Below are 22,538 nucleotides of genomic sequence, written 5' to 3'. Positions count from 1 at the left end.
TTATTTATTCAAGATATAGAATCACTAGAAACCAAATGCAAGTCAAGTCCGAAAGTCATCCTTCCCGTCTATCTATTCTCGGTACAAGTCACCGTATGGGGGTATGTAACATCTGATGGGTGACAATCAAAATAACAGAATAAGAAGAATAACGATATCATGTATCAGCAATACAGACCGGGCATCAAGCAAGGCCGGCCCAATGTAAGCGAATAGAGTCCCCTCGGCCTGGGGGGGTAAACATTAATGCATGTCAAAATGGAACAGGAATAATGAATGAGTGGAGCCCGTCCCAAGAGAGCAAAAAACCAACTCCGATCCTAATAATATAAAGTCTAGAATGTTGCATATTATCTCAGTCTCTGCTCATTCTGAAAGTGGAGACCAAAGAAAATGGAAGCAATCCTTCCAAGAAAAAAAAACGATGCGTATAAGACACACAAGAGATGTTAAACTCGATCTTGTGCAAAATCCAACACTTCGCAGTCATCTTCGAAAAATCCGTCGTCGCCACCAGAACCAGCCGAAGGGAACGGAGACGAATTCTTCTTCTTGCGACGTGTCGTGATGACCACCTCCTCGACGTGGCCCGTACTATTGCCGAGACTGATCAGATTCTCCATTTCTCCGCCGAACCCGGCGTGCTGGCCATGCAGAACCTCGTCGTGGTCGCCTTCGTCATCCCCACCCGCGCTAAACGGACGCACATGGAGCTTGGACATCGGCATGCTGTCCCCAAAGACCCACTGTCCCGTGGGAATCGACGTCTGCGCCTCGTCGGCATCGCTCGTTTCCGAGTAGACAAAGAGGTTCACCCGCTGATCAGTGTGAAAGGGTTGGTACGGTGCGTTGGTCTCGATCTCCGCCTGGGAGAGTGGCTGGCACTTGAGTTTGGACGCAACAGCACCTGGCCGTGGAGTCGACGACGGCAAGGCCCACGACGCGTGGATCGTCATATCGGCATTGGCCGTGCCAACAGGCATGGCGCTACAGGGGGTTTGCAGGTTAGTTGGCAATCGAATCTCGATTTCCTTGGGCCCTATGACAGACTGAAGTTGCCGGTTCTTGTTGGTAGACAGAGACCGCCGCACTCGGTACAGTCGGAAAGAGCCACTGTTCACCAGGCCCAGGAACGGCTGGCCTTTGTGGGACACCCAGATGACCCGGGAGGCAGCAGGATCGCGGGCCAGGCCCGACAGATGAAGGCGATTTTCACCGGCATGTCGAAGCGTGTTGACCGTCCCGGTCGCCGCTCCCACCGATTTACTAAGTCCGGCGGCGACAACCTTCCCGCCCCGAACACCGGCAGCAGAAGGGATGCCAAATCCACTTACGGCTGGGAAAGCGGCGCCCGCCGACGGAGTGCGGCCCCTGACCGCCGCGAGAATGGGCTGGGTCTTGCCGCCCACGAGTTTGAATGCCGCTGAGAGAGGATTGGCACTGCTTGCCCGGTCCGATAACTCGTCTGCCGGCTGATCCGCAGCGGGGGATTTGCTGGGCGGTGGTCGAGCTCGCCGGAACGGAGGCCACTGAAATGCACTGCGTGGCAGGTCGAACACGTGCACAGTCCCCTTGCGGGTGATGATCGCCAGCCGGTCCCCAGATGGGGGACACCAGATCACATCGACGATGTACGAGGTGGTCAACCGCGCAAATCGAGCGATCTGGCGCACATTGGCACTGGGAGTCACCGAATCATCGGTTAGGAACGCCCCTGCTCGACAGTGCTTTCCTTGCATCAGATCCCAGACGTACTGAACATCGCCCTTTTTACTGGCCGTAAGCAGCATCAATCCGTTTGGCGAGAATGAGAGGAAGCTGCAGCCATTCGGGACTTGGAATGTGGCCACCGGGGTGTGCGAGGTGTTCTTGGTCTCGCCACTCTCGTCCAGCCTCTTCAGATCCATGATCGAGACCAAGTCAGGCTCGGTCGCTGCAGCAGTTTGGGTATCCTGAGCATGAGTGGGCGGGAAAGGACTGTATCCTTGCTGGGGAAAGTCCATCATATTAGGAGAGCGGCGCGGGGCTGGGTTTGGGGCCTGGTCTTTGTTCCAGTAGCTATTCCAGGCTTGGAGACCTTGATCACCCATCCATCGCGCGCCCCGCACGAGTTCTTGTGTAACGCCGCGGGCCATTTTATCAAAGAAACTCTCACCCTCGCCAACGTCGGTGGCAGTAGAGACTGCCGGTCTTGATGGTGGGCTGCGAGTTTCGAGACCAAACGTTTTCCCACGGAGGAGGGAAGCAGGTACCGTCCCTCGGATTGATCCCCTATAGGCCGAGGATGGCGGAACAAGGGCTAACCATCTCCCTTTCAGGTCGATGACAGGGTGATCATTGTTAACAAACCCATGAGGAGAGTCATTCCGCGATCCATCCGCGTCCGTCGAAGTTGACGAAGCGGAGTAGCGCCGGGCCTCCTTGGACTGGATACTGGTCCAGGTCTTCCCCAAACATCGATAACCGTTCATGCTATAGATGAAAACCTCGCCACTGACGCCAGAAGCCACGATGACGTGATGTCCGCTGGCAAAAAGTTTCAAATTACCGGCGGGCGCTGGCGCAAATACCGGGAGCCCAGGAATGTTTTCAAAGCACGGTGACGGCTGGGCTGCGAAAAGAGTAGCAACATGGTCTCCATTTCTCAAGGAGTACACCTCAACTCGAGTTTGATAATATCTTGCCTCGTCTTTGCTTGGCCGCAATTCAGCGGGGAGCTGCCGCCCAACAGCGATAGAGGGGTTCTCGTTTGTTTCCGAGCCGGTAGAGGATGCAGGACCTTCATCATCGGATAAGCTAGAAGGTCCGTGGATAGTGACGGCAACATGGGGTCGTGACGGTGCCAACGAGTCATCCGTGAAGCTGCTAACCAGCATTTTTGCTTCGATCACCCGACCATTCAGGCCCGCCAATTTCCCTACTGAACGAGTCGTGCGACTCTCGATGGCTAGAATCTCCAGGAAGCCGTCACCACCGACAAGTAGCACATTGCTACTCATTCTCGAAGTCTTGGATGACGGACTGGAGATTCTATCGAAGGCACAGAACGAATAACACGCCTCTGCTGGCGGTCGATTCTGGCCTGAAAATAAGGGAAGATCAATCTCCGGTGCACCGTAGAAATGAGCCTGGGGCAAGTGGGGTAAGGGGATCTGGTTATTGAAAGGGCTACTGACGGAGTGGCTCTTACGCCTGTCCGCAGATGCCTGTCGGGACGATATATAACCAGTCCCATAACTCAGAGGCCTTGTCCCAGGAGATGCAGAGGAAGGATTGCTGAAGCCACCTTTGTCGGGATGGAGAAGGAACCCTCCAGGAGAGCCACTGGCTAGTTCGCCGTCAATAACGTCCGTGGGAGGGCTCTTCCCGAAAGGAATGGCTTTTGCCCAACTATCCGTTCGGTAGGCAATATCATTCTCAGGCGTCTCCTCAAAGGCGTCAAACGCGTCCAACACCGGCGACCTTATGTTATTGGTGGCTTGAGTCTCCAGGGGAGGATCTGGACACGAAGACGGTTCCGGCGGTGACGGAGAGGACGCCTCTATCCTGTACATCGTGCACCATCCATGTCAGCAAGGCTGTCTGGGAAATACTGCAGTGATACAGGGGAGGTGACACTATCTACTTACAAGTCGTCGGGAGGCGGCTTTGGGGCGGCTTTGGCGGCCTTTGTTTTCGCCTTAGCCCCGTTTTTCCCTTTTTTCTTGCTTTTTCCACCAAGCTCATTCTCTGGAGTTGCTCGTTGCAAATCGTCGGTAACGGGGCTGGGATCACTGAAGCCCTGGGTTTGCTGGCGGAAAAAGTCGTCCGAAGCTACCGGGGGCATTCAAATGAAGGGTTGCCTCGGGAGGCAAGTTGATTTCAACAATGAACGGCCGCTCTCAAGACCTTTGAACGAGGCCTGAGAACGGGAGCAAACAATAAGTAGGTCAACGGGCCACGGATCCCGAGGAGGTATTGCGTTATCGGCAAGCCAAGTCGCGCCTCTGCAGGGAGATCAACAAATACGCCCTTATCAACATGACTCATCCTGACGTCCGACGCGGACAGGGTTCGGGATACGTACCGATTATCAGTCTATTCAAGATGTTTCAACTGATTCTCAGGAAGGAACGGCGCGTTCAACGGCCGAGATAGACGGGTTAGAAGAGGGAAGGGGGTGTGGATGGCGGCGGATCTGGAGTTATGACGACTCTAGATACGCTGGTAACTGCGATAAGGACAACACGGAAGCACAGCTTAGACCGGTTGTCTCGTCCAGAGAAACGAAAGATGATGTTTAGACAAGTTGATAAGTACACAGTTGGGAATTCGTTCAAAGGTATTATTGCGTAACGTTTGGAAAGTAGAAGGAATAGAAGCCAGAGCAGCGGAGGAAGAAGAAGAGCGAGGGAGGGAGGGGGAGGGGAATCGGATCAGGTCAGGAGCATGGATGAGCGGGCTGACTTATCGCCTGGGCTGTTATCGGGGCGGGACTTGGGGGGGAACGGAGTACCTGCTAGTGACCGGGGGATGGGCGACCGAAGGGACGGAGTGGAGGTACCGACTGGGTACCCATCTCCAGAGGCATAAGGTTGCCTGCCACATGACGAGGATCCAGTGATGATTGGCCTGACAAGAGGGCCTGAAGCATGACCGGTCAGGACGGATCTTCCAGCCACTCGATAGTCAGGCACTGCCTACATACGGGGTACATGCTTCGGTAGTCGGTAAACGTAGCATTTCCTGTCTTCCGTCGTACGGTGTACACTGTTAGAGACGAGTACACATACTCAGTAGTAGTACACTCGACTCTGACGGGCTTGTCCCACGTTTGTTCTTTGCTACCCTGCTGTCACGGTCGATGCCTTACCCGCCTGGGTAGGAAGGGGGAAATAACAGGTAGGAATATGAATTTCGTCAAATCATAAAAATGATCCTCTTCTTATCCACGGTCGGTCCAAAGCTACGAGGCAATAGAACCCACCCGCTATTGGTTCTGCCTGAGGGGTCAAAGCCAAGCAAACACTGCAAACAGCGTGTCTCGACCGGTCCCTCAGCCACGTGACCCCGCCTCGCAGCCAAAGATGGCAACGACTTGGGCCAGCAGAGCAGACGGGAAGAGGCCCTGCTTGGGTCCTGCGTCAACTTAACTTCACCCATTCCATGGCCGTCTCTTTCGTTATCATTCCCCGGCTTTAACCGCCACCCGTCAAAACACGTTGGCCTTGACTTCCATGAATGAAGCCTTGGGCAAGAACAGGGTCACGAGTCCGTCACGAGTCCCCGCATGGTACAGCATCAGCTGTAAGGCCCCAACTTGTCATTGGCACGCTGCCGCCGATGTGACTGAAACATGACGCTGCTGATCCGATCTCCTCGCTGTTGCCATACTTTCAACTTTGTAATCCTGAAATATCCCAAAGCTGGAATGCTCCGCCTCCCCTCCTAAATCCCGTGACACCTGAGCTTGTAATTCTAGCTGCCGAGTGACCTAACCGCTCGTCATTCGGCTCTTCTCACGCTGGGGGGCCGCCTTGCTTCCACTGGAGGAAACCCTACATGGAAAAGACATCCGGATGAAGAAAGGACGGGAAAGAAAAAAGTATTGTTACAAATCGATAGAATAGGTATAATGACGACAACTCTGCCAAACCGGTATTCAGCTCCTACCCCTGATGCACTCTGACACAACGTCACCCCCTTTTGGTTTCCGAGTCCCCACGGACGGTCGTAGATGCTCAGGTCTTCTTCTTTGCGGCGGCTTTGGCCTTGGCGGCCTTCTTCTTGTTGCTGTTGATCATTACGATCCCAATGAACGTACCGACCACGGCCGAGGCGAGGAGAGTAAGGAAGACGGGAATACGAATGGCCCATACGCGAGGAGGGAAGAGGTCGTGCAGAGGATGGCCGGGGTCAACGAACGGCTAGGGACAGAAGGGTTAGCAGATGCCACGTATCAATCAGGAGAGATAACAGTAGTGGTGTACCATCAACAGAGTCCATGCCGTGTAGTAGAGAAAGATCGCGGTAGCGACCAAGAGCATGGTGGATCCCACGAGTTGGCCCAGCTGGAGTGAGGTACAAGTCAGTATATCATAAGTAATAGTCAGAGTTGTCATTGCAGCTGCGTACCATAGTGATGAATCGGAGATATTTCTGCTCGTACTCGCGAAGAAGGACGGACAGGACGATGCTTGCTTCATCTCAAGGCGCGCATAACTGGCCGCCGTGGCAGCTTGGCTCCGGGTCACGTGCCCAGACCACGCTAAGACTTTCCCTTCTCCTTCGCCGCCTCACAGCTCGACCGACGCAGAACCACCCATTGCCGTCGCGCCTTGTCGCTGGAGTCAACTCCCAGCTTATTGGTTATAAAGGGGAATTTTACCTGCGGTGTGAAATTCGCAGAGCAATATGAGCGACCCCGTCGTTTTGCAATCGGCAGTGCGAGTGCCTACTCCTCCACCTGGCGCCTCGTACTCTCCCCAGCCTTCGGCATCACGAAAACGCTCTCCACCCTCTCGTTCCCCTTCGCCCAACCGTCGCCGGTCGCCGCCGGGCGACTCTTTCAACGAGGATGGAGATGCGCCGCGTATCGATTCGGAGCGTGCGATAGAGCGAGAGCGCCAACTTGCCGAACGAGTCCGTCAACATGAGAAGGAAGAGGCAGCACGAAAGCCGATGACGGCGGAAGAGAAGCAGGCGTCGGCCAAGGCAGAATATGAGAAACTCACGAACATGCGCTCGGGTGGCACCTATATCCCCCCGGCTCGACTGCGCGCGCTGCAGGCGCAGATCACGGACAAGACCAGCAAGGAATACCAGCGTATGGCGTGGGAGGCTCTGAAAAAATCGATCAATGGTCTCATCAACAAGGTCAACGTTTCGAACATCAAATTTATCGTTCCAGAGCTGTTCGGGGAGAACCTCGTGCGCGGCCGGGGTCTCTTCTGCAGAAGCATCATGAAGGCTCAGGCGGCCAGTTTGCCTTTTACTCCCATCTATGCGGCTATGGCAGCCATCGTCAACACGAAGTTGCCCCAGGTGGGTGAGTTGCTGCTCAATCGCCTGATCGTGCAGTTCCGCAAGGCATTCAAGAGAAACGACAAGGCGGTGTGCATATCCTCGACGACGTTCATCGCGCACCTGTGCAACCAACAAGTCGCGCACGAGATGCTGGCCGCTCAGATTCTCCTGCTGCTGCTTCACAAGCCCACGGACGACAGTGTGGAAATTGCGGTCGGGCTGACCAGAGAGGTGGGACAACATTTGGAGGAGATGAGCAGCCCTATCGCCTTAGCCGTGTTTGATCAGTTCCGCAATATCCTGCACGAAGCCGACATCGACAAGCGAGTGCAGTACATGATCGAAGTTTTGTTCCAGGTCCGCAAGGATCGCTACAAGGACAACCCGTCGGTCAAGGATGAGCTTGATCTGGTCGAGGAGGAAGACCAAATCACGCACCGCGTTGGCCTGGACGACGAGATTGAGACGCAGGACAGCCTCAACATCTTTAAATATGACGAGCAGTGGGAGGAACACGAAGAGGCATACAAGAGTCTCAAGGCGGAGATTCTTGGGGAGGGCAGCGACGAGGAAGACGAGGACGATTCGGATGAAAGCTCCGACGACGAATCAGACGAAGACCAGAAAATGGATATCAAAGACCAGAGCAACACGAACCTAGTCAACCTGCGACGAACAATCTACCTGACCATCATGTCCAGTATCGATTTCGAAGAATGTTGCCACAAGCTGATGAAGATCTCGTTGCCGCCCGGCCTCGAGCCGGAACTCCCGTCGATGATCATCGAGTGTTGCTCGCAAGAACGAACCTACTCCAAGTTCTACGGCCTCATCGGTGAACGATTCTCAAAGATCAACCGCCTTTGGTCCGACCTGTTTGAAGCTGCGTTCGCCAAGTACTACGACACCATCCATCGGTACGAGACGAACCGGTTGCGCAACATCGCGCGCTTCTTCGGCCATATGCTCAGCAACGATGCCATCGGCTGGCATGTGCTGTCGATCATCCACCTGAACGAGGAGGAAACGACATCGAGCAGTCGTATCTTCATCAAGATCCTCTTCCAGGATCTCGGAGAGCACCTGGGCATGCCGAAATTGCACGAGCGCATGAGAGACGACATCCTCCGCACCAGCTTCGAAGGTCTCTTCCCGCTGGACAACCCGCGCAACACTCGCTTCTCCATCAACTACTTCACTAGTATCGGCTTCGGTCTGCTGACGGAAGACATGCGTGAATATCTCAAAAACCTTCCTAAACCCACCGTTCCTGCTCTTCCTGCGCGCGCTGCCAGCCCATCAGACTCGGGCTCGGTCAGATCTCACTCCACCTGTTCCACCTGCACCGGCCGCTCGCGCTCGCGCTCGCGCTCCGTTTCATACTCCCGCTCTCCGTCGCGCACCCGTGGTCGTGGACGCTCGGTCAGCCGTGGACGATCTTACAGCCGCTCCGTCTCGGGCTCTTCTCGGCGGAGCTACAGCTACACGCCCTCGCGGTCCCGATCTCCCGTATCGAAAAGCCGTCGACGCTCCGTTTCGTACAGTCGGTCTCGCACACCACCCCGACGCACTCGCGCCCGATCCTACGACTCCCGGTCGTCACGGAGCGCGAGTCCGTATTCGGCTCGCCGGTCAGCGTCTCGCTCTGTCTCGCCCCCTCGCACTCGTGGTGGCCGCAAAGATCGGAGTCTCTCACGGTCCGTATCGCGGTCTCCCTCCCCTCCTCGACGTGGCAATGCCAGACGCTACTCCTCGGCGTCTCGCTCGCCTCCACCCGCCGGCAAGCGCCGCGTTGCCAGTCCGTCCGCGTCGCGTTCGCCTCCGCCAGCTCGCCGCCCCCGAGATGCCTCGGTCTCTCGCTCCCCTCCGCCACGATACGGACGAGGCAGAAGATACTCGGACTCTCGTTCTCCGTCCGGATCTCGCTCGCCTCCTCCGCGTCGAGCCAACAAAAACCGATCTCGCAGTCCGTCTCGTCGGCCTCGAGCTGCGGATTATTCCTAATCATTATGTCTCAACAGGAAGGAAGGAATAGGGAGAGGAATAAAGTTAGGGGGGCCGAGCATCTAGCAAGGAGCAGTAGATCGATCTTGATATGACGATTAGAAAGAAAGTTCATTTTAATTCAAGGATTTGGTGGAAAGGGTCTGAATGGGTTGGTCATGTAACCGGTGTATTTATACATTTTTATCTGCGAATTAGGAATCAGGAAAAGATCTTTTCGTCGGTTTCATGCTTGTGCAAGTTTCGATTATAAGTTGGGTTCTTGTAGGTTGGCTCTCATGTATTCTTCCACACAACTTCACTTCATTCTATATTCCAATCTATGGGTATCTTTCATATCTATATTCTTCATCTATCGTAAACCGAGACCAACCAATCAACAAAACACCACTCCCATGTATCCAATATCTATAAACCCTCAAACCAACTCAACCCCCTGTGAGAACCAAACAACCAGTTCAAACAAGCAAACACCTTCCCTCTTCGTACCGAGCATACCTGATCTAAACCTCCCCAGCCTCCCAAACACACCTCTCACACCGACACAACCCACCCAACGCCCCCCTCGCCCACTCCCTCCTCTCCTTAACATCCAACCCAATATCACAATAATGATTCCAGATCTCCTGGTCCGCACGAATACCCTCACTTTCAACCTCGGGACCCGTCCCCTTCTTCACCTCCTCCTCCTCCTCCTCCTCCTCCTCCTCCACCACCGTCCTGGTACCCTTCCTTTTCCAAATAGGCCTCTCCTCCCTCGTCCTCGCCCGGAACGTAATCTCCCCACCCCATTCCCACCGTACGTTCGGATCACACGAATGATTCGCCAGACACCACAGCGGATGCACGGCGCAGAGCTCCGGACCGCCGTCCCACGTGGACAGCCGGCCCGATGCGGTGCCGCGGAACTTGGCGTACAGGGTGTTGAGGATCCAGGTGTCGTAGCGGGGGAGGGTGGCGTAGGGGTCGAGTTCCATTTCCTCGAGGATGCGCATCGGTTGCAGGATCGAGAGGTGGAAGGAGAAGGGGAGGGTGGCGGTTTCGTCGTCTTCGAGGCTGGTGTTGGAGTTGGGATTTGTGGTGGAGGAAAAGTCGAGGTCGTGAAAGTCGCCCCAGATGTATTTGATCTCGGGTAGGTCGAGGGGATTCACGTCCTGAGTGGCGGCCATGGCGATGGCGCGGCCTACCAGTAACAGATACAGGTAATCGGCCTTGTCGGTGGGATCGGGGATATCCTTGCCGATGGATTCGAGACCATCCATGAGGCCGCAGACGGCGGCGTGGTAGACGTCCTGGGCGCGATCGTGGCACGCCTGGGAGCAGAAGATGGTATCGTCGCACCCGGCGCAGGCGACGGGGGGGTTCTCGTCGGCGAGGTCAGGCAGGGGCGCATTGCAGGCGTCGCAGAGGTCGTCGTGGAGGCGGTTGGTGGCCGTGAGGAGGGAGGACTCATGCAGCAGGATCTCGCCGGGCGCGATGTCCTCTTTGGCAAAGAGGCCGAGTTGCACGGAGACCTCGTCGGGTGGGGGCGCCTCTCCTCCCTCCGTGGTGCCGTGTAGCAGGGGGAGCGCGACGGCGCGGACCTCGCATTTAGGCGCAACGTGTTGCAGTCGGTCGTTCAGCAGCTGCAGTGTTTTGGGGGCCTTGCGATCCGGCTCGTGCTCGTTCCAGGGATAGAGAACTCGACGGGCGCGGCCCTGGGCTTTCAAGGCACTCGGGTCCACCTGCACTTGCGCCTCGTCGGTGGTCGATTGAGGCCGGCGCGAAAGGAACACTTTCTTGATAATATCCATCTGTCCTCGCAGCGCATCCACCGCATGCTTACCGTGCTGTGAACCCTCTAGCAAAGCCAACCCCCTATCGCAGAACTCAAACGCATCGCGAAAACAGCCACAGCGAACCAGGCTGGAAACCAACAATGTGTACACCCCACCAATGAGTGCATCATATTCGTCCTGGGTTATAGGCTCATAGGCACCGTCCTCATCCTCATCAGTCTCCTCCTCATCCTTATCGGCAATGCCGTCCAGCCCCTCCTTCGCATCTGTCGAATCGCCAACTCTCTTCCGGGCATGGAATTCACATCCGTCCGGATCAACAACCGACTCGAGTAACGACAAAGCGCGATAGGCATCGGCGGAAGCGAGATCAGCGAACCCCAATCGCTCGTGGATCAGACCTCGTTCATAGTGAATATGCGGATTGTGGGGGTCTGCGTAGAGTCTGGCGGTGGTTTCGGAGCGCTCCTGGAGAAGGGCCTGCATCGTGGTGGCGTTGTAGATCGAATTCGGAAATCAAGATCAGGAGGTTGTCAATTGATCTATTTCCGGTCTAATATCAGAATAAATCTAGCGAGCGACTTCTTGACCTTGAAAGTGGGGGTTCAAAAAAGAAAGGAAAAAAGAAAAAGTAAAAATGCGGGGGACTGATAGGCTCACGTGAAGATAAGCCTGCAAAACTCTCGCGCGGCCTCGCAAATCTCTTATCTGCTGCGCCATTTCCCCTACGTCGATTTCCGCTAACAACACAGATCTAACTACCACGAACATCGGACAATGTGGTCGTGAATTTCTCATTCAGTCATTCTTGTGACGTGACTAACTATCACAAACGTACTGCATATCCCCTCACTTGTGGAGGATCAACTAGACGCCAAAACATAACCATGACCCAGGAAGCCAGGGAGAGAGGGCAAAGGAGAAGAGAGCAGGAGAAAACAAAAGAATTAAAAGAACATAGACTGGGGGGGGGTTGTCGAAAGTCTATCCATTGCAACCAGAAGAGAAAAAGAAATCGTCCATCATGAATCTTCCTAGATATTCAAACGGGAAGACCATTGATTTGGTGTCATAAAACCCTCCCTCCGAGCATCCCCTCGACATTACTTCTTCCTCACATTATCTGCAAACCGGGTCAGATCATTGAAAACCACCCCAAACATGGTTGAAAAAGAAGGGAGAAACGAAAAAAAAGCTATACTTACATGGCAGTTGTCTTCCAAGACAAAACTGGCATTTTCAACTCCTCCGGCGGCCTGCTGACGCCTTAGATTCACCGCAAGTTGAGATAGCATCTCTCGCTGTAACAAGAGATTCTCGAGTCAGATGAGAGGATTCCTCAAGGCAATAACACGCAAAACAGGCAAATCAAGACTCACCGTGATGTACGCTTCATCCATCCCACCTTGCCGGTTGACATCATTCTGGCTCATGATCCGATAACTGTCGTGGATGCGCTTGCAGCTTCGAAGACCGCCGATCCCCGAAACATTCGACCCTAAAGTGTTGGCATCGTTGTCGGGATCCAGGATATTGACGCCACGACGAGCATCCTCCTGGGCACGCCGGTCGGTGGAAAAGATCTTAATGGTGTTGTCGATGCCGGATGCTGCAATGGTGGGTTCGTACGGATGCCCTAATACTCGATTGTTAGTGCAACAGACCCGCTGCAAGACCACGGGAGAATTTACCTTGCACGACATTGACAACTTCGCTGTCCGCTTCGAGGATATTAACCAATTTGGAGGACTTGCGATCCCAGATAAACAAATGTCCAGAGTCGCTGCCGCTCACGACGTACTCGTCGTTGAGCCCGAAATAGTTAACGTCCTTGACCGTTTTGATATTGCAATGTCCCCGATAAACCCGCGTATGCGACGAGCAGGGAACGTCAAGGCCCACTAATTCTCTTCTCGTTCGTCGGATGTTGTAACCTCGAAGCATGCGATCTTCCTCCTCCTGCGCTTCAAGATCTTCGTCACTGTCGCGCGGAGAGCTACCTGACGTTACTCCAAAGTCGTCCAGACTATCGTCGTCGTCGTCGTCCTCATCCTCGTCCTCGTCATCATCTTCCTCCATGTCATCGTCTTCGTCATGGTTGGCCCGCTCGAAAAAGGCACCATCACTCGCCATAGTGTCGTCATCAACGGATGTTCCTCGAGTACTCATCGAACCGGCGTCTGATGAAATAAGGTTTTCGGCTGTATCTCCGCTGGAGCCCGAGGTTCTTTCAGGCGCTGACCGGTCAGGCATCCGAGCTAGAGTCACATCGCGAATCGGTTCCTCTTCGACGTTGGGGTCGATATCTTCCTGAGATCTCTCAACCTCCGCATCATCATCTTCGTCTTCAAACGTCGTCCGCACACCGCCAAAAGCTCGGTTGACAAACTCGTAGTTCACACCAGAGCCAGCCTCCATCAGAATTCCTCGGCAGACTTTGAAGGCCCAAAAGCCCCTCTCCACGGACCGATTGGTATTCCGGCCAGGATGTTCCAGCGTATCATGATCGTCGCTGTTCTCAGATTCCATGCTCTCGGAATCCGTGTTTCGCCGATGAAGCGTGTTTCTGAATGCTCTCGTGATGTCATGTTGCGTCGGACTGATAAAGCGACTTCGATCGTGTTCGAACCTCGACGCATCGACATTCACCACAGGCGTGTCACTCGCCAGCCCTTGCAAGTAGGGAAGCAATGTCGTCTCGATGGCTGTGTCGTCTGCCGTTTCAGAAAGGGGGAATCGTGCCTTATTCCGTCGATTGGCGTCGGTTCGCTTGAAGCCTGCAAGCAAAGTCCCCCGGCCGCCTTCCACCCACAGCAAAACCGCCTTGATGAAGTCGTAACAAAACTGAGGTTCCCGGTCAAGCGAGTTGTTCTCTCCCGGGGCTAGCCGAACCTGTTGAAATTGTTCCATCACGGATTTGAGGTCGCCGGGATGATTTCGCACCTCGCCTCCTAGGACCCGCGCTAATGTTCCAGCGGCTTGGACGAACCTCCAGGCCGATTCGCGATTCCGACGGAGGGATTGTTGCATACCCACGACCTCGGGACTTGGGTTCATAGGGTATCTCCATGTTCGCATCACCTCGTCCATTTGCGGCAGGTAGGTTGCGGCCTCTGTCAGAGCATCGGAAAATGATTCCGTGTAGGGGGTTAGATCGGGCGCGCTAAAGGGCACGCTATCTTCGCCCATGGCGTCGCCCAACGAGAAGAGTGCCTTGCGAAGCCTCACCAGTCCCTTTGCGATCCGCATGCTGAGTCGTTGCGCGTCGTTCAATACCGAATCTCTCGCCTGTTCAATCAAATCCGGAGGCGCCGACCGAGGGTCCGATAGATTCGGCAGCGGAATATCCTCCGACTCCCCATTTCCGTATCGCACCCGAAAGGCAAGTTCACCATCGTCGTCGTCACCGTCGTCGCCGTCATGATCCTCGCCATTTTCGTCAACACGGGGGCGGGCTCGCGGCCACCCTCCACTTCCATGGGAAAGAAGCGAGGACCTGGCCTTGCGCTTGCGCCTCCTGTTCGTGGAACTTTGTCGCCTAGAAGAGTCGGACGTTTCGGGGGTGATCTTTTGGCGCGAGGGGTCAGATTCGGTGGCGTCCGGACTGCGAATCAAATCGAAACTGTAAATGTGGTCTCCAGACCAGCTGACGACCATCTCGTTGGGGTTGGCATCGCTAATCTTGCAGGCGGTGATGTCTCCGCTCCCGCGAGGGTTCATGCGACGCTTGCCGTTGGGCGCAAACTTTCGAACGCATCTGGTCGCCTGGCCCATCAGTTCATCGCTACGTGCACTGCCGCTTGTCGGGGGAGTACCGGGATCACCAGCCTCGGCCTGCAGGTCGCGCCCGAGCATGCGCCGGTCGTGCAGGAAACAATGGAGATGGGCGCCGCCCAGGGCAATGTAGTGCGGCTGGCTGGGCGAACACGAGATGGTGTTCAGGTCGACTTGATGGCGCTTGTACGAGATCAGCGGGGGCGGCGTGTTCGAATCGTCGTGGACCACACCCGGTCGATAGGCCATGGGCCCTTGGCCGCCCCGCGGCTTCGGGTAGGTGGAAGATGGCTGTCGCAAGTCCCATTGGCGCACCTCACCATCCTCGGAACACGTGAGAAACAAGTACGGGGATGATTCGGTGACAATGCGCTTGACCCGGTCCGCGTGGCTACGGTAGATGCGGGCATTAGTGTTCCCCTCGTTCAGATAACGAGTATTGGTGAAGAAGTTATTGAAGCGACGACTTCGAGCGGACGAGACGAACGCCGACGAGGTGTCGGCCGAATGATTGCTGCTAGAGTACTCCAGGTCAAAGACGCGGACCTGATGATCGCCTGCGCACGTTATCAAAGTCCGGTCGTTCGAATGCGGCATGAACTTGACAGAGAAGATGTTCGCCCTATGACCCGTGGCCACGGTGGTGCTCAGCGAAAAGGGCGCGCTGGTGGAGTCGGGCTGGTAGGAATAAATGTTCAAGTGAAGATCATCCGAGCCCGAGGCGAGAAACTGGCCAGATCGCGACCATCTACAAAAAAAAAAAAAGTACCAGGGTCAGTGTCCTGAAGTTTCCCCCAGAGAATTCCCCCAAAAGGAAAACCAAAAAAAGAGAGGGAATTAAAGAAGACAGAAGGCGACAAGCGCAACGCGATTGCGCCAAGCAGAAAGAGAGTGCGCGCAGAAAAAAAATTGCGACCGACAATCAAACGTACGATAAAGCATTGACACAGCCGGTGTGGCCGCCCAGCTCATTCACGATGTCCAGGTCATCCACCCACTCCTTAGAACCATAGATGCTGCGAATACTGGAGTAATGCGACCCGTATCCCGATTCGCGCCGCCAGATGCGGTCGTACAGCGAATTCCTCATGGTGCGAAAGACGTCGACGGGCGGGCGACAGAAAGGCGTACGTTCAGTTTAGCGAGGTCGGGAACATTGCGCGCGATGGAGAAGACTCTGTCGAACGGACTTCTTTCTTCTGGAGTCAAGTGACGTCAGTCCCATCACGGAGAACGGAGACGGGGAGTTTTAAATAAGGAAAATGCAAATGGGTTTAAAAAAGCGGGACCCTCCCTCGGCCTCAACAACAAGAGCAGACTCAAGTCGGTCTGAGAGCGCGCAATCGAAGGGGAGGAGGGAGGGAGGGGAACCAAAAAAAACCCCCCAAGAAAAATGGATAATCCAATCTCTCCCGAGAACACAAATGCAGCGCAGCTCGAAGCGAAGCGATGAATCACAAGCGTAAGGGGGGGGAGGGAAGGTCAAAGGACAATGGGAAGACCCAAGAAGAGGCAGGTGTGAGATGGCAACCGCGAAAAGACCGCGGTAATAGTGCCGATCCGTCTGCCGGGTGGATGCAAGTCTTTTTCTGTTCTTTTTTTTTCTTTTCTTATCTATTTTCTATACATCCAAGCAGGTATGTCGATTCCAGTAGAACACAAGGAAAACAAGATCTTACCTTTTACGAGACTTAACGTTGAAACAGGATAGATAAGAGGAAAGACTAATGAGCAAGAAACCGAGATGAGAAGAACGAAAGAAAAAAAGAGAGAAAGAGAGCGCAGAAGTAAAGTAGCAGAAGAAGAACTACTCACAAGCACCTAAACCAAGTCAGTCAGCCAGCCAGCCCCAACACGGGGACCAACCAATTGGGAAAAGCGAGAAGAGGGGGGGGAAGAAAGAAGCAGGGAAAAAAAAGAAAGAAAGAAAGAAAGAAAGAAAGGGAAAAGGCAAGACTGCTCCACTCGGTCCAGACTTCAGAGGAACAGAAAGTAGAAGCAGTGGGCTGCAGACTAAACCAGTGTTTGACGGGTGACGGTCTGGAAAAAACCGGACTCGGGGCAACGGTTGGTCAGAGGATGTACTGGTTTAGATCCGTGGATTGGAGGAAGGAGTTTGCGGTTCCATATTATCTCAGCAATAAATGTCATTGATTGCAACTGGTTATCTGGGCAGAAGTCGAGATCTCTGGTACGTGGGATTAAGAACCGGATCTTCATCTTCTCGACGTCAAACGAGGGTGAAGTGAAGTCAAAAGAAACCACGTTTGCTCCATCGGGCGGGCCAAGACCTGCCGAATTGGGGCTGTCATACTCATAACACATGATCCATCCGCATCGGCGCCGACTGTTACAGTGTTACTACTGTACTGCAGTTACTACTGTACCGAGTAAACACCGGAGTACGGAGGTCCATCCCTACCTAAAGATGCAGTAGAGGAACTCCTCCCTCCGTACGGAGTATGCAGGAAGGCAAAGACGGTACGGCCGAATCGGGAAGGGGCGCGACTCGGCCATGAAGCAGCAATGATATCAAGGCGCTAAACCCGTTCGGGCAGGGATGGACTAACCCTGCTGACTCAGCCTATCAAGTCTGGGGTTGTGGAATCAGAGGACGATGAAAAAGTCTATCGTCCATTCACTCTCTCAGCATTTCCGAGTAGTTCTAGTAGCATACCACATCATGACTCATGGGCACTCGGCCGATTATCGGTGCAGAATGTTCGCATTCATTTCCTCGTACGCAGCCCGTGTATGGTCATTATCCACGCCCGTCGTACTAGTGCGTTCAATAGCATGATATTTGATAACAGTGAAAACCGGCTCAGGTCACAGAGTAAGGACCAACCAATTCCCTTGTTTCTAGAAAGGGAAAAGAAAAAAAAGAAAATGAGAAAGGTGGTCCGGATCCTGGCTGCCCGACAGGCATGTCCCGTCTGTTCTCGTGTCGCATTCGAGGGTCTCCCGCAGTCTAGTCGCCTCCCTCTCTTGCTCCCTCTCTCCTCTCCCTCTCCGGCAAGGATTGAAATCCCAGACCGATAATCTGGCACAAAGGGAGAAAGTGCGGTCGGACGGATTGGTGGAACTGAGCATGGAACCAGAGTTGAATCGAGGTTTCAGAAAGGAGAAGAAAAAAAAAAAAGTAGCAAAGTAGGGAAACTAGTGGCAGTAGATCGCCCCAATATTTCTCTCCATCCGGTTCAATCAAACTGACCGCGCGGAAATGAGAAACCAGTTTGATCGGGCCCGAGAAACTGCGAACGACCGGTTTACAGGTTTTGCGCTCGTCTGAACTTGGAAATCGATGCATTAGTTGATCTGGACGGCTTGTCTTTCCGCCTGTCTCGCCGGTCCCTGTAGAGTTCCTTGGTCGTTGGGGGTGAGACTGGCCATTCACCATCCTTCGGTTTTGCTTTTTCTCTTTTTCTCATTTTTCTCTGTGATATGATTTTTTTTGGCGACTTGTAGCCCCTCTTATCTTCGTTTTTTTTTTTTTTTTCTTTCTTTTTTTTTTCCCTCTCTTTCTTTCTGTTCTTGTCCCTCCGGCTCTTTCTCGGGTCTCCCGTGTACGGTGTACTCCGTCTGTATCATGTAGATAATCTGAATCGACACTTCAGGGGACCTGCTTTGGTCGGTCTGGAATGTCATCTCCCGGGTGAAAATGGACTGCACGGCCCTCGGAGTATGCTAGGACTTCAGCGACGTCTGTCTCCACATTCCCAATTCCGAGGATCTTGTCTCCTGGGATCGTCGTGCCATGAACTGCCGCGTGAGCTGACTAACCCACTGTCGCTCTGATCTGGTGATATCGGCCTCGATCTTACGGATGGCGTTCAGTTCGTCCACCATCAATTTGACCATCTCATCCAGGCCCCGGGTCATTCGCAGGAGGGCGGAATTGTCCAGCCGCTCTACCTCCCCGTAGCCCAGAATGTCGAGACTCTCTAGCTGTCTCGCGCAGAGTTCCAACTGCATGGTCATGGCATACGCCTCCTCCTTCCACGCTGGGTCGATGGGGTCGATGAACACGACGTGGCCAACACCCCCTCCCTGCTCCAGCCGGTAATTCTTGATTTCTCTCGCCTTGTAGAACCAGTCTTCGAATCCCTGCACGGCCAATGTGTATCGGCCCGCCAAGCTATCATTTAAATCACAGACTTCCTGCGTAACCTGAGACAGGATGCGGATTTGTTCCCCAAACCCCTGTTGCCCGTTATGCTCCCGCGTATTTTTGAGCCACCCGCTCAAGGCCAGCCCGTTTAGCCGCCGTTGGTGCTCCTTCTCTTCGACGATCATGGTCCGGTATCGTCCCGCGACCGAATCGTATTTCGACCGTAGCTGCGCCTCGGCCTGGGTTCTCCACTGCACATTCTGTTGGAGGGAAGACCGGTGTAGAAGACTGAGTTGTAGTAGCTCGGTTTGGAGTGATGCAATCTCCGGCCAAGATGCCGAAATCAAAGCAGGGTCAGACTCCGTAGAGCCACCGGAGGACTGCGCGACGGCGAGCTTGTCACTGACCTTCCTTGGCGAGACCTGCTGTTGGTAGGTTGTAAACCCGGCACGAGACCGTGGTGTAGTTGTCGACGGCGAAGGCGGCTCCAGTTTTTTGGAAACCTGACTGGGCACCGTTGTGACCTGACTACGATGTCGAATATGCCCTCTGGCGGTCGCCGGAGACCCGGTCCCGGCACTGGAGCTCGCCGGCTGCCTCAACGATGCTGATCGAACCGGTCGTGGCGGAGGAGCCATGCTCGTCTTCTTCGGCGACACTGTGCGGCCATTCTGGCTGGAGGAGACGTCCGATTTGGACGGCGAGGGCGGGCCTTGCGCGAATGTAGTCAGTTTCGGGGTGGTCAAGGGAGTTGTTGAGCCGGTAGAGACCGAAGGAGTGCGAACAGACGAGGTCGGTTTGAGCGGACTGGGTCGAATCAAGCTTTGGCGTCGAGTGAGACCGGTCGGCTCGACCGGTCGCGGGTCCCGCTGTGTCGGCTTCTGAACGAGCCTGGTTCCCCGCTCAGGCAGTCGACTGTCTTGCGGTTTTGGGATGCGTCCCGGTGACGCCGTGGAGCGGCCCTCGTCACGAACGGGCAAAAGGCTCTTGGTCTTGGTGCCATTGTCGCTCCCAGACGAGGAGGGAGGATTCGAGGGTCCGGAGGAGATGGAGGTCGAAACGGTCCTGGTTGAGCTTGTGCGTCCGAGAGTTGACGGCTTGCAGAAAACTCAAACGTCAGTCCAAAGCTATCAAAGACATAGTTCAAGGTCCGCTAGGTAGAAAAAACGGATCGAAGAGGCTGGGGATCGGGAAATGACAGTGGAAAAAGGCAAGGGGGAAATTGGTGGATACAGCCCACTAACCTGCTTACGGGGCTCACGGAGTGAAAGCGAACGCGTAGGGATGGGCATCTTTGCTGAGCATTCGGTCCCTCATTAGCGTGGTTAGTATGAAGAAAGGAAATCTTAGGGGATATGAGCCTCGATCGGGGTAGGAGTCCGTCGTTGTAGATAAATTGAGTGGGAGGTCAACTAGCGGTCACTCGATCAACAGTTCAGCGCAGCGCGTGGCGCACGGGCGGAGTTTAAAATGGTCGAATTCCCGAGATCTTCTTTTCTCTTTCCCCACGAGAGCGACCACGTTTAATCTCTAAATCGTTAATCGGGTTATTCAGGATTCTCGACTCGCTCGACTCAGTGTTTCTCAATCTCAGGGCTGCTTCATTACTCGAAAATAAACACAGGGAATTGCACTAATAATCATTACTCTCATTTCATTAGAAACGCCCGTGATACCAGCAGAATAATGATAACACAAACTTTTGGCAAGCATCCGAACAACTTAGGTCATACATCAAGATGAAAAGAAAATAGGACAGGCAAGAGCGGCTTTATCACTATTTCGGTTATTCATCGAGGCGCTGCGAATTAATGAGGATTCATTGCCCAAGAACTTTCAGACAGACTGAACCTTTCGTATCACATTCGTCCCGCCAGGTATTTCAAGCATTTCCATCCCCGTGGGATTTTCAATTTTGTCATTACAGGCTTCCTCGTCGAGGGAAGGCGACTCCGTCCACCGCCGCGTGGTCAGTGAACCAGCTGACCTTCTCCCCGGCGTCTTGGTTGATGAGGGCCGAGGGAAGGCTGCGACCTTCCTCCGCATCGAAAATCTGCTTCATGATCTCCTTCTTTCCGCCACCGGTGGCCACGAAAGCGACGTTGACGGCGTGGGTGACGACGGGCAGAGTCAGGGTGATACGCTTGGGGGGAGGCTTGGGCGAGTCGCTGATGGCAGCGACCCACGAGTCCTTTTCGCGCAACAGCTCGTGGCCCGGGAAGAGACTGCAGGTGTGGCCATCGGGACCGCAACCCAGAAGGATCAGGTCGAAGACGGGAAGCTTGACGCTATCCTTGGACGCAAAGATGCGCATGAGTTCCTCCTGATACAGATCGGCGAGTTCCTGGGGATCTTCATCGTTGACGTGGGCGGAGTCGATGGTGTGCACACGCGGGGTGCCCAATTCGGCCGGGATCTTGTCCAGCAGCTCATCCTTCAACAAACGGTAGTTGCTGTCTTCGTGGTCGAGCGGCACCGCGCGTTCATCGGCGAAGAAAATATCCCATTTGGAGAACTGAGCGGTGTCGTCGGGAGTTCCGTTACCGGGGGCCAGGAGGGCTTTGGCGAGAACCGTAGGGAGGGAGCCACCGGAGACAGCGATTCGGAAGGTCTCGTGGCGGCTCAGCGCGGCGTTCTGGTTGCGGAGGACGTAAGGCCGTAATTGTTTGGCCAACTCGTCAGTGTTGGCGAAACTGTAGAGGTTGGGCGATGGGCTGGCCATGGTGGATGATATTTTTTTGGTTGGTTTTGATTATAAGACCAAGATTCTTTGGGGACAGGCGCTAGAAGTAAAATAGAAAAGAGGAAAAAGAGATCGCTTGGGAGATTGAGAGAGGGGAGAAGAGAAGGGGAGAGAGCGAGAAAGAAGAATGACGGTGGTAGTAGCGCTGTGTTCGGTCAACAGCTGTGAGGTAAGGTGGGGTGGCGGGGCAGAGGCCGAGCAGCAAGGAACTTAAGAGTCCTCAGGTAGATAAACGTCGAAGGTCTGCCTGGACTAAAAAAGTGAGTCCAACTTGTTACCTTAGTGAAGAAGGTAGGAGAAAATCGCCGTAGTGCGCCTACTTGGTGTACTGACCAGCCTAGAGTTTCGGACAATCAATCTAATCGATTAATTCGCCAGGCAAGCGTGCCTTTTCCGTTCCTGCCGAGATTCCAACCGCTGGTGCAATCAGCGACTCAGTTGAGGGATCAACCACACTGATGTGACTAGGATGAGTTATGTGCAAATGAAAGAAAGAACTTCTCCCTGGCACTGTCTCCCGTGTTGCTGTCGAGGAAACTCTTTCCTCTAGGGGGGAAAGCGAAAGCTGGTTGAACTGACATCGCCATGAGGCCATGACGTCATGTCGAGAGGAAAGTTAGGGTAACGAACGATAAGAAGCGCCTTGCCCTAAGAATTCTTAAGGGAGGTAAACCTGACGAGTCTAGATTCTTCGTCATCTTTCCTGTTCTTTTATTTTCTGGTTTTCTTTCATCATCTCTCTCATGTCTCCCGGATTTCATCTCAATCCCAACCTTAACAGCGTGTCGGCAATGGCGTGGTTTTGTAACGAAGGTCCCCTTGAAGGACATGTAAGATGATGTCAGCGCAACCGTCGTCTTCCTCTCCTCCTCTCCCCTTTCACCACGATCATCGCCGATTGACCTTTTCGTCCTCGTGCATTCTGCGCCATCGAAGGAGCGGTCCGTTCGGCGCTGCTTTATTACGCCATCGTGCAGGTGCTCCCCAGCGTTTCCGACCATTTTGGGAATAATCGGTCATTTCCCCACCTTCAATCCGTTCTCATCCTTATCTCCCAAGGCAACCTGGGAAATGCGGGACTTGAGACAGTCATCTTAACATCCAACATTAATCTTAATCGTGG

The 22,538-nt window shown here is 54.2% G+C and overlaps 7 protein-coding genes across 7 annotated transcripts; 1 reads left to right on the top strand and 6 right to left on the bottom strand.

Moving 5' to 3' along the window:
* Positions 1–449: 449 nt before the first annotated feature.
* On the bottom strand, positions 450–3,826 carry LDX57_009482 (uncharacterized protein; the record flags this gene model as incomplete). Its single annotated transcript, XM_046091212.1, has 2 exons — positions 450–3,546; positions 3,630–3,826. 2 exons carry the CDS (start codon positions 3,824–3,826, stop codon positions 450–452), a joined length of 3,294 nt encoding a protein of 1,097 aa, XP_045947189.1.
* A 1,894-nt stretch (positions 3,827–5,720) lies between these two features.
* On the bottom strand, positions 5,721–6,117 carry dpm2 (dolichol phosphate-mannose biosynthesis regulatory protein; the record flags this gene model as incomplete). The annotated part of the gene is made up of 3 exons (XM_046091211.1): positions 5,721–5,906; positions 5,970–6,050; positions 6,115–6,117. The coding sequence occupies 3 exons, from the start codon at positions 6,115–6,117 to the stop codon at positions 5,721–5,723; spliced, it is 270 nt and encodes an 89-aa protein (XP_045947188.1).
* Positions 6,118–6,393: 276 nt separating this feature from the next.
* Positions 6,394–9,009, top strand: CWC22 (pre-mRNA-splicing factor CWC22; the record flags this gene model as incomplete). Its single annotated transcript, XM_046091210.1, has 1 exon — positions 6,394–9,009. The coding sequence occupies one exon, from the start codon at positions 6,394–6,396 to the stop codon at positions 9,007–9,009; it is 2,616 nt and encodes an 871-aa protein (XP_045947187.1).
* Positions 9,010–9,512: 503 nt separating this feature from the next.
* Positions 9,513–11,273, bottom strand: LDX57_009479 (putative MYND domain protein; the record flags this gene model as incomplete). Its single annotated transcript, XM_046091209.1, has 1 exon — positions 9,513–11,273. The coding sequence occupies one exon, from the start codon at positions 11,271–11,273 to the stop codon at positions 9,513–9,515; it is 1,761 nt and encodes a 586-aa protein (XP_045947186.1).
* Positions 11,274–11,901: 628 nt separating this feature from the next.
* On the bottom strand, positions 11,902–15,651 carry LDX57_009478 (WD repeat-containing protein; the record flags this gene model as incomplete). The annotated part of the gene is made up of 5 exons (XM_046091208.1): positions 11,902–11,910; positions 11,993–12,088; positions 12,167–12,423; positions 12,479–15,309; positions 15,494–15,651. 5 exons carry the CDS (start codon positions 15,649–15,651, stop codon positions 11,902–11,904), a joined length of 3,351 nt encoding a protein of 1,116 aa, XP_045947185.1.
* A 2,597-nt stretch (positions 15,652–18,248) lies between these two features.
* On the bottom strand, positions 18,249–19,964 carry LDX57_009477 (uncharacterized protein; the record flags this gene model as incomplete). Its single annotated transcript, XM_046091207.1, has 2 exons — positions 18,249–19,769; positions 19,917–19,964. The coding sequence occupies 2 exons, from the start codon at positions 19,962–19,964 to the stop codon at positions 18,249–18,251; spliced, it is 1,569 nt and encodes a 522-aa protein (XP_045947184.1).
* A 629-nt stretch (positions 19,965–20,593) lies between these two features.
* On the bottom strand, positions 20,594–21,394 carry SOL1 (6-phosphogluconolactonase; the record flags this gene model as incomplete). Its single annotated transcript, XM_046091206.1, has 1 exon — positions 20,594–21,394. One exon carries the CDS (start codon positions 21,392–21,394, stop codon positions 20,594–20,596), a length of 801 nt encoding a protein of 266 aa, XP_045947183.1.
* Between the last annotated feature and the right edge of the window lie 1,144 nt (positions 21,395–22,538).

The sequence above is a fragment of the Aspergillus melleus genome (genome assembly GCF_016097325.1).
Source record: "Aspergillus melleus strain CBS 546.65 chromosome Unknown contig5, whole genome shotgun sequence".
Taxonomy (NCBI): domain Eukaryota; kingdom Fungi; phylum Ascomycota; class Eurotiomycetes; order Eurotiales; family Aspergillaceae; genus Aspergillus; species Aspergillus melleus.
Note: the sequence above shows the minus strand (reverse complement) of the source record. Positions and strands in the feature narration are given on the sequence as shown.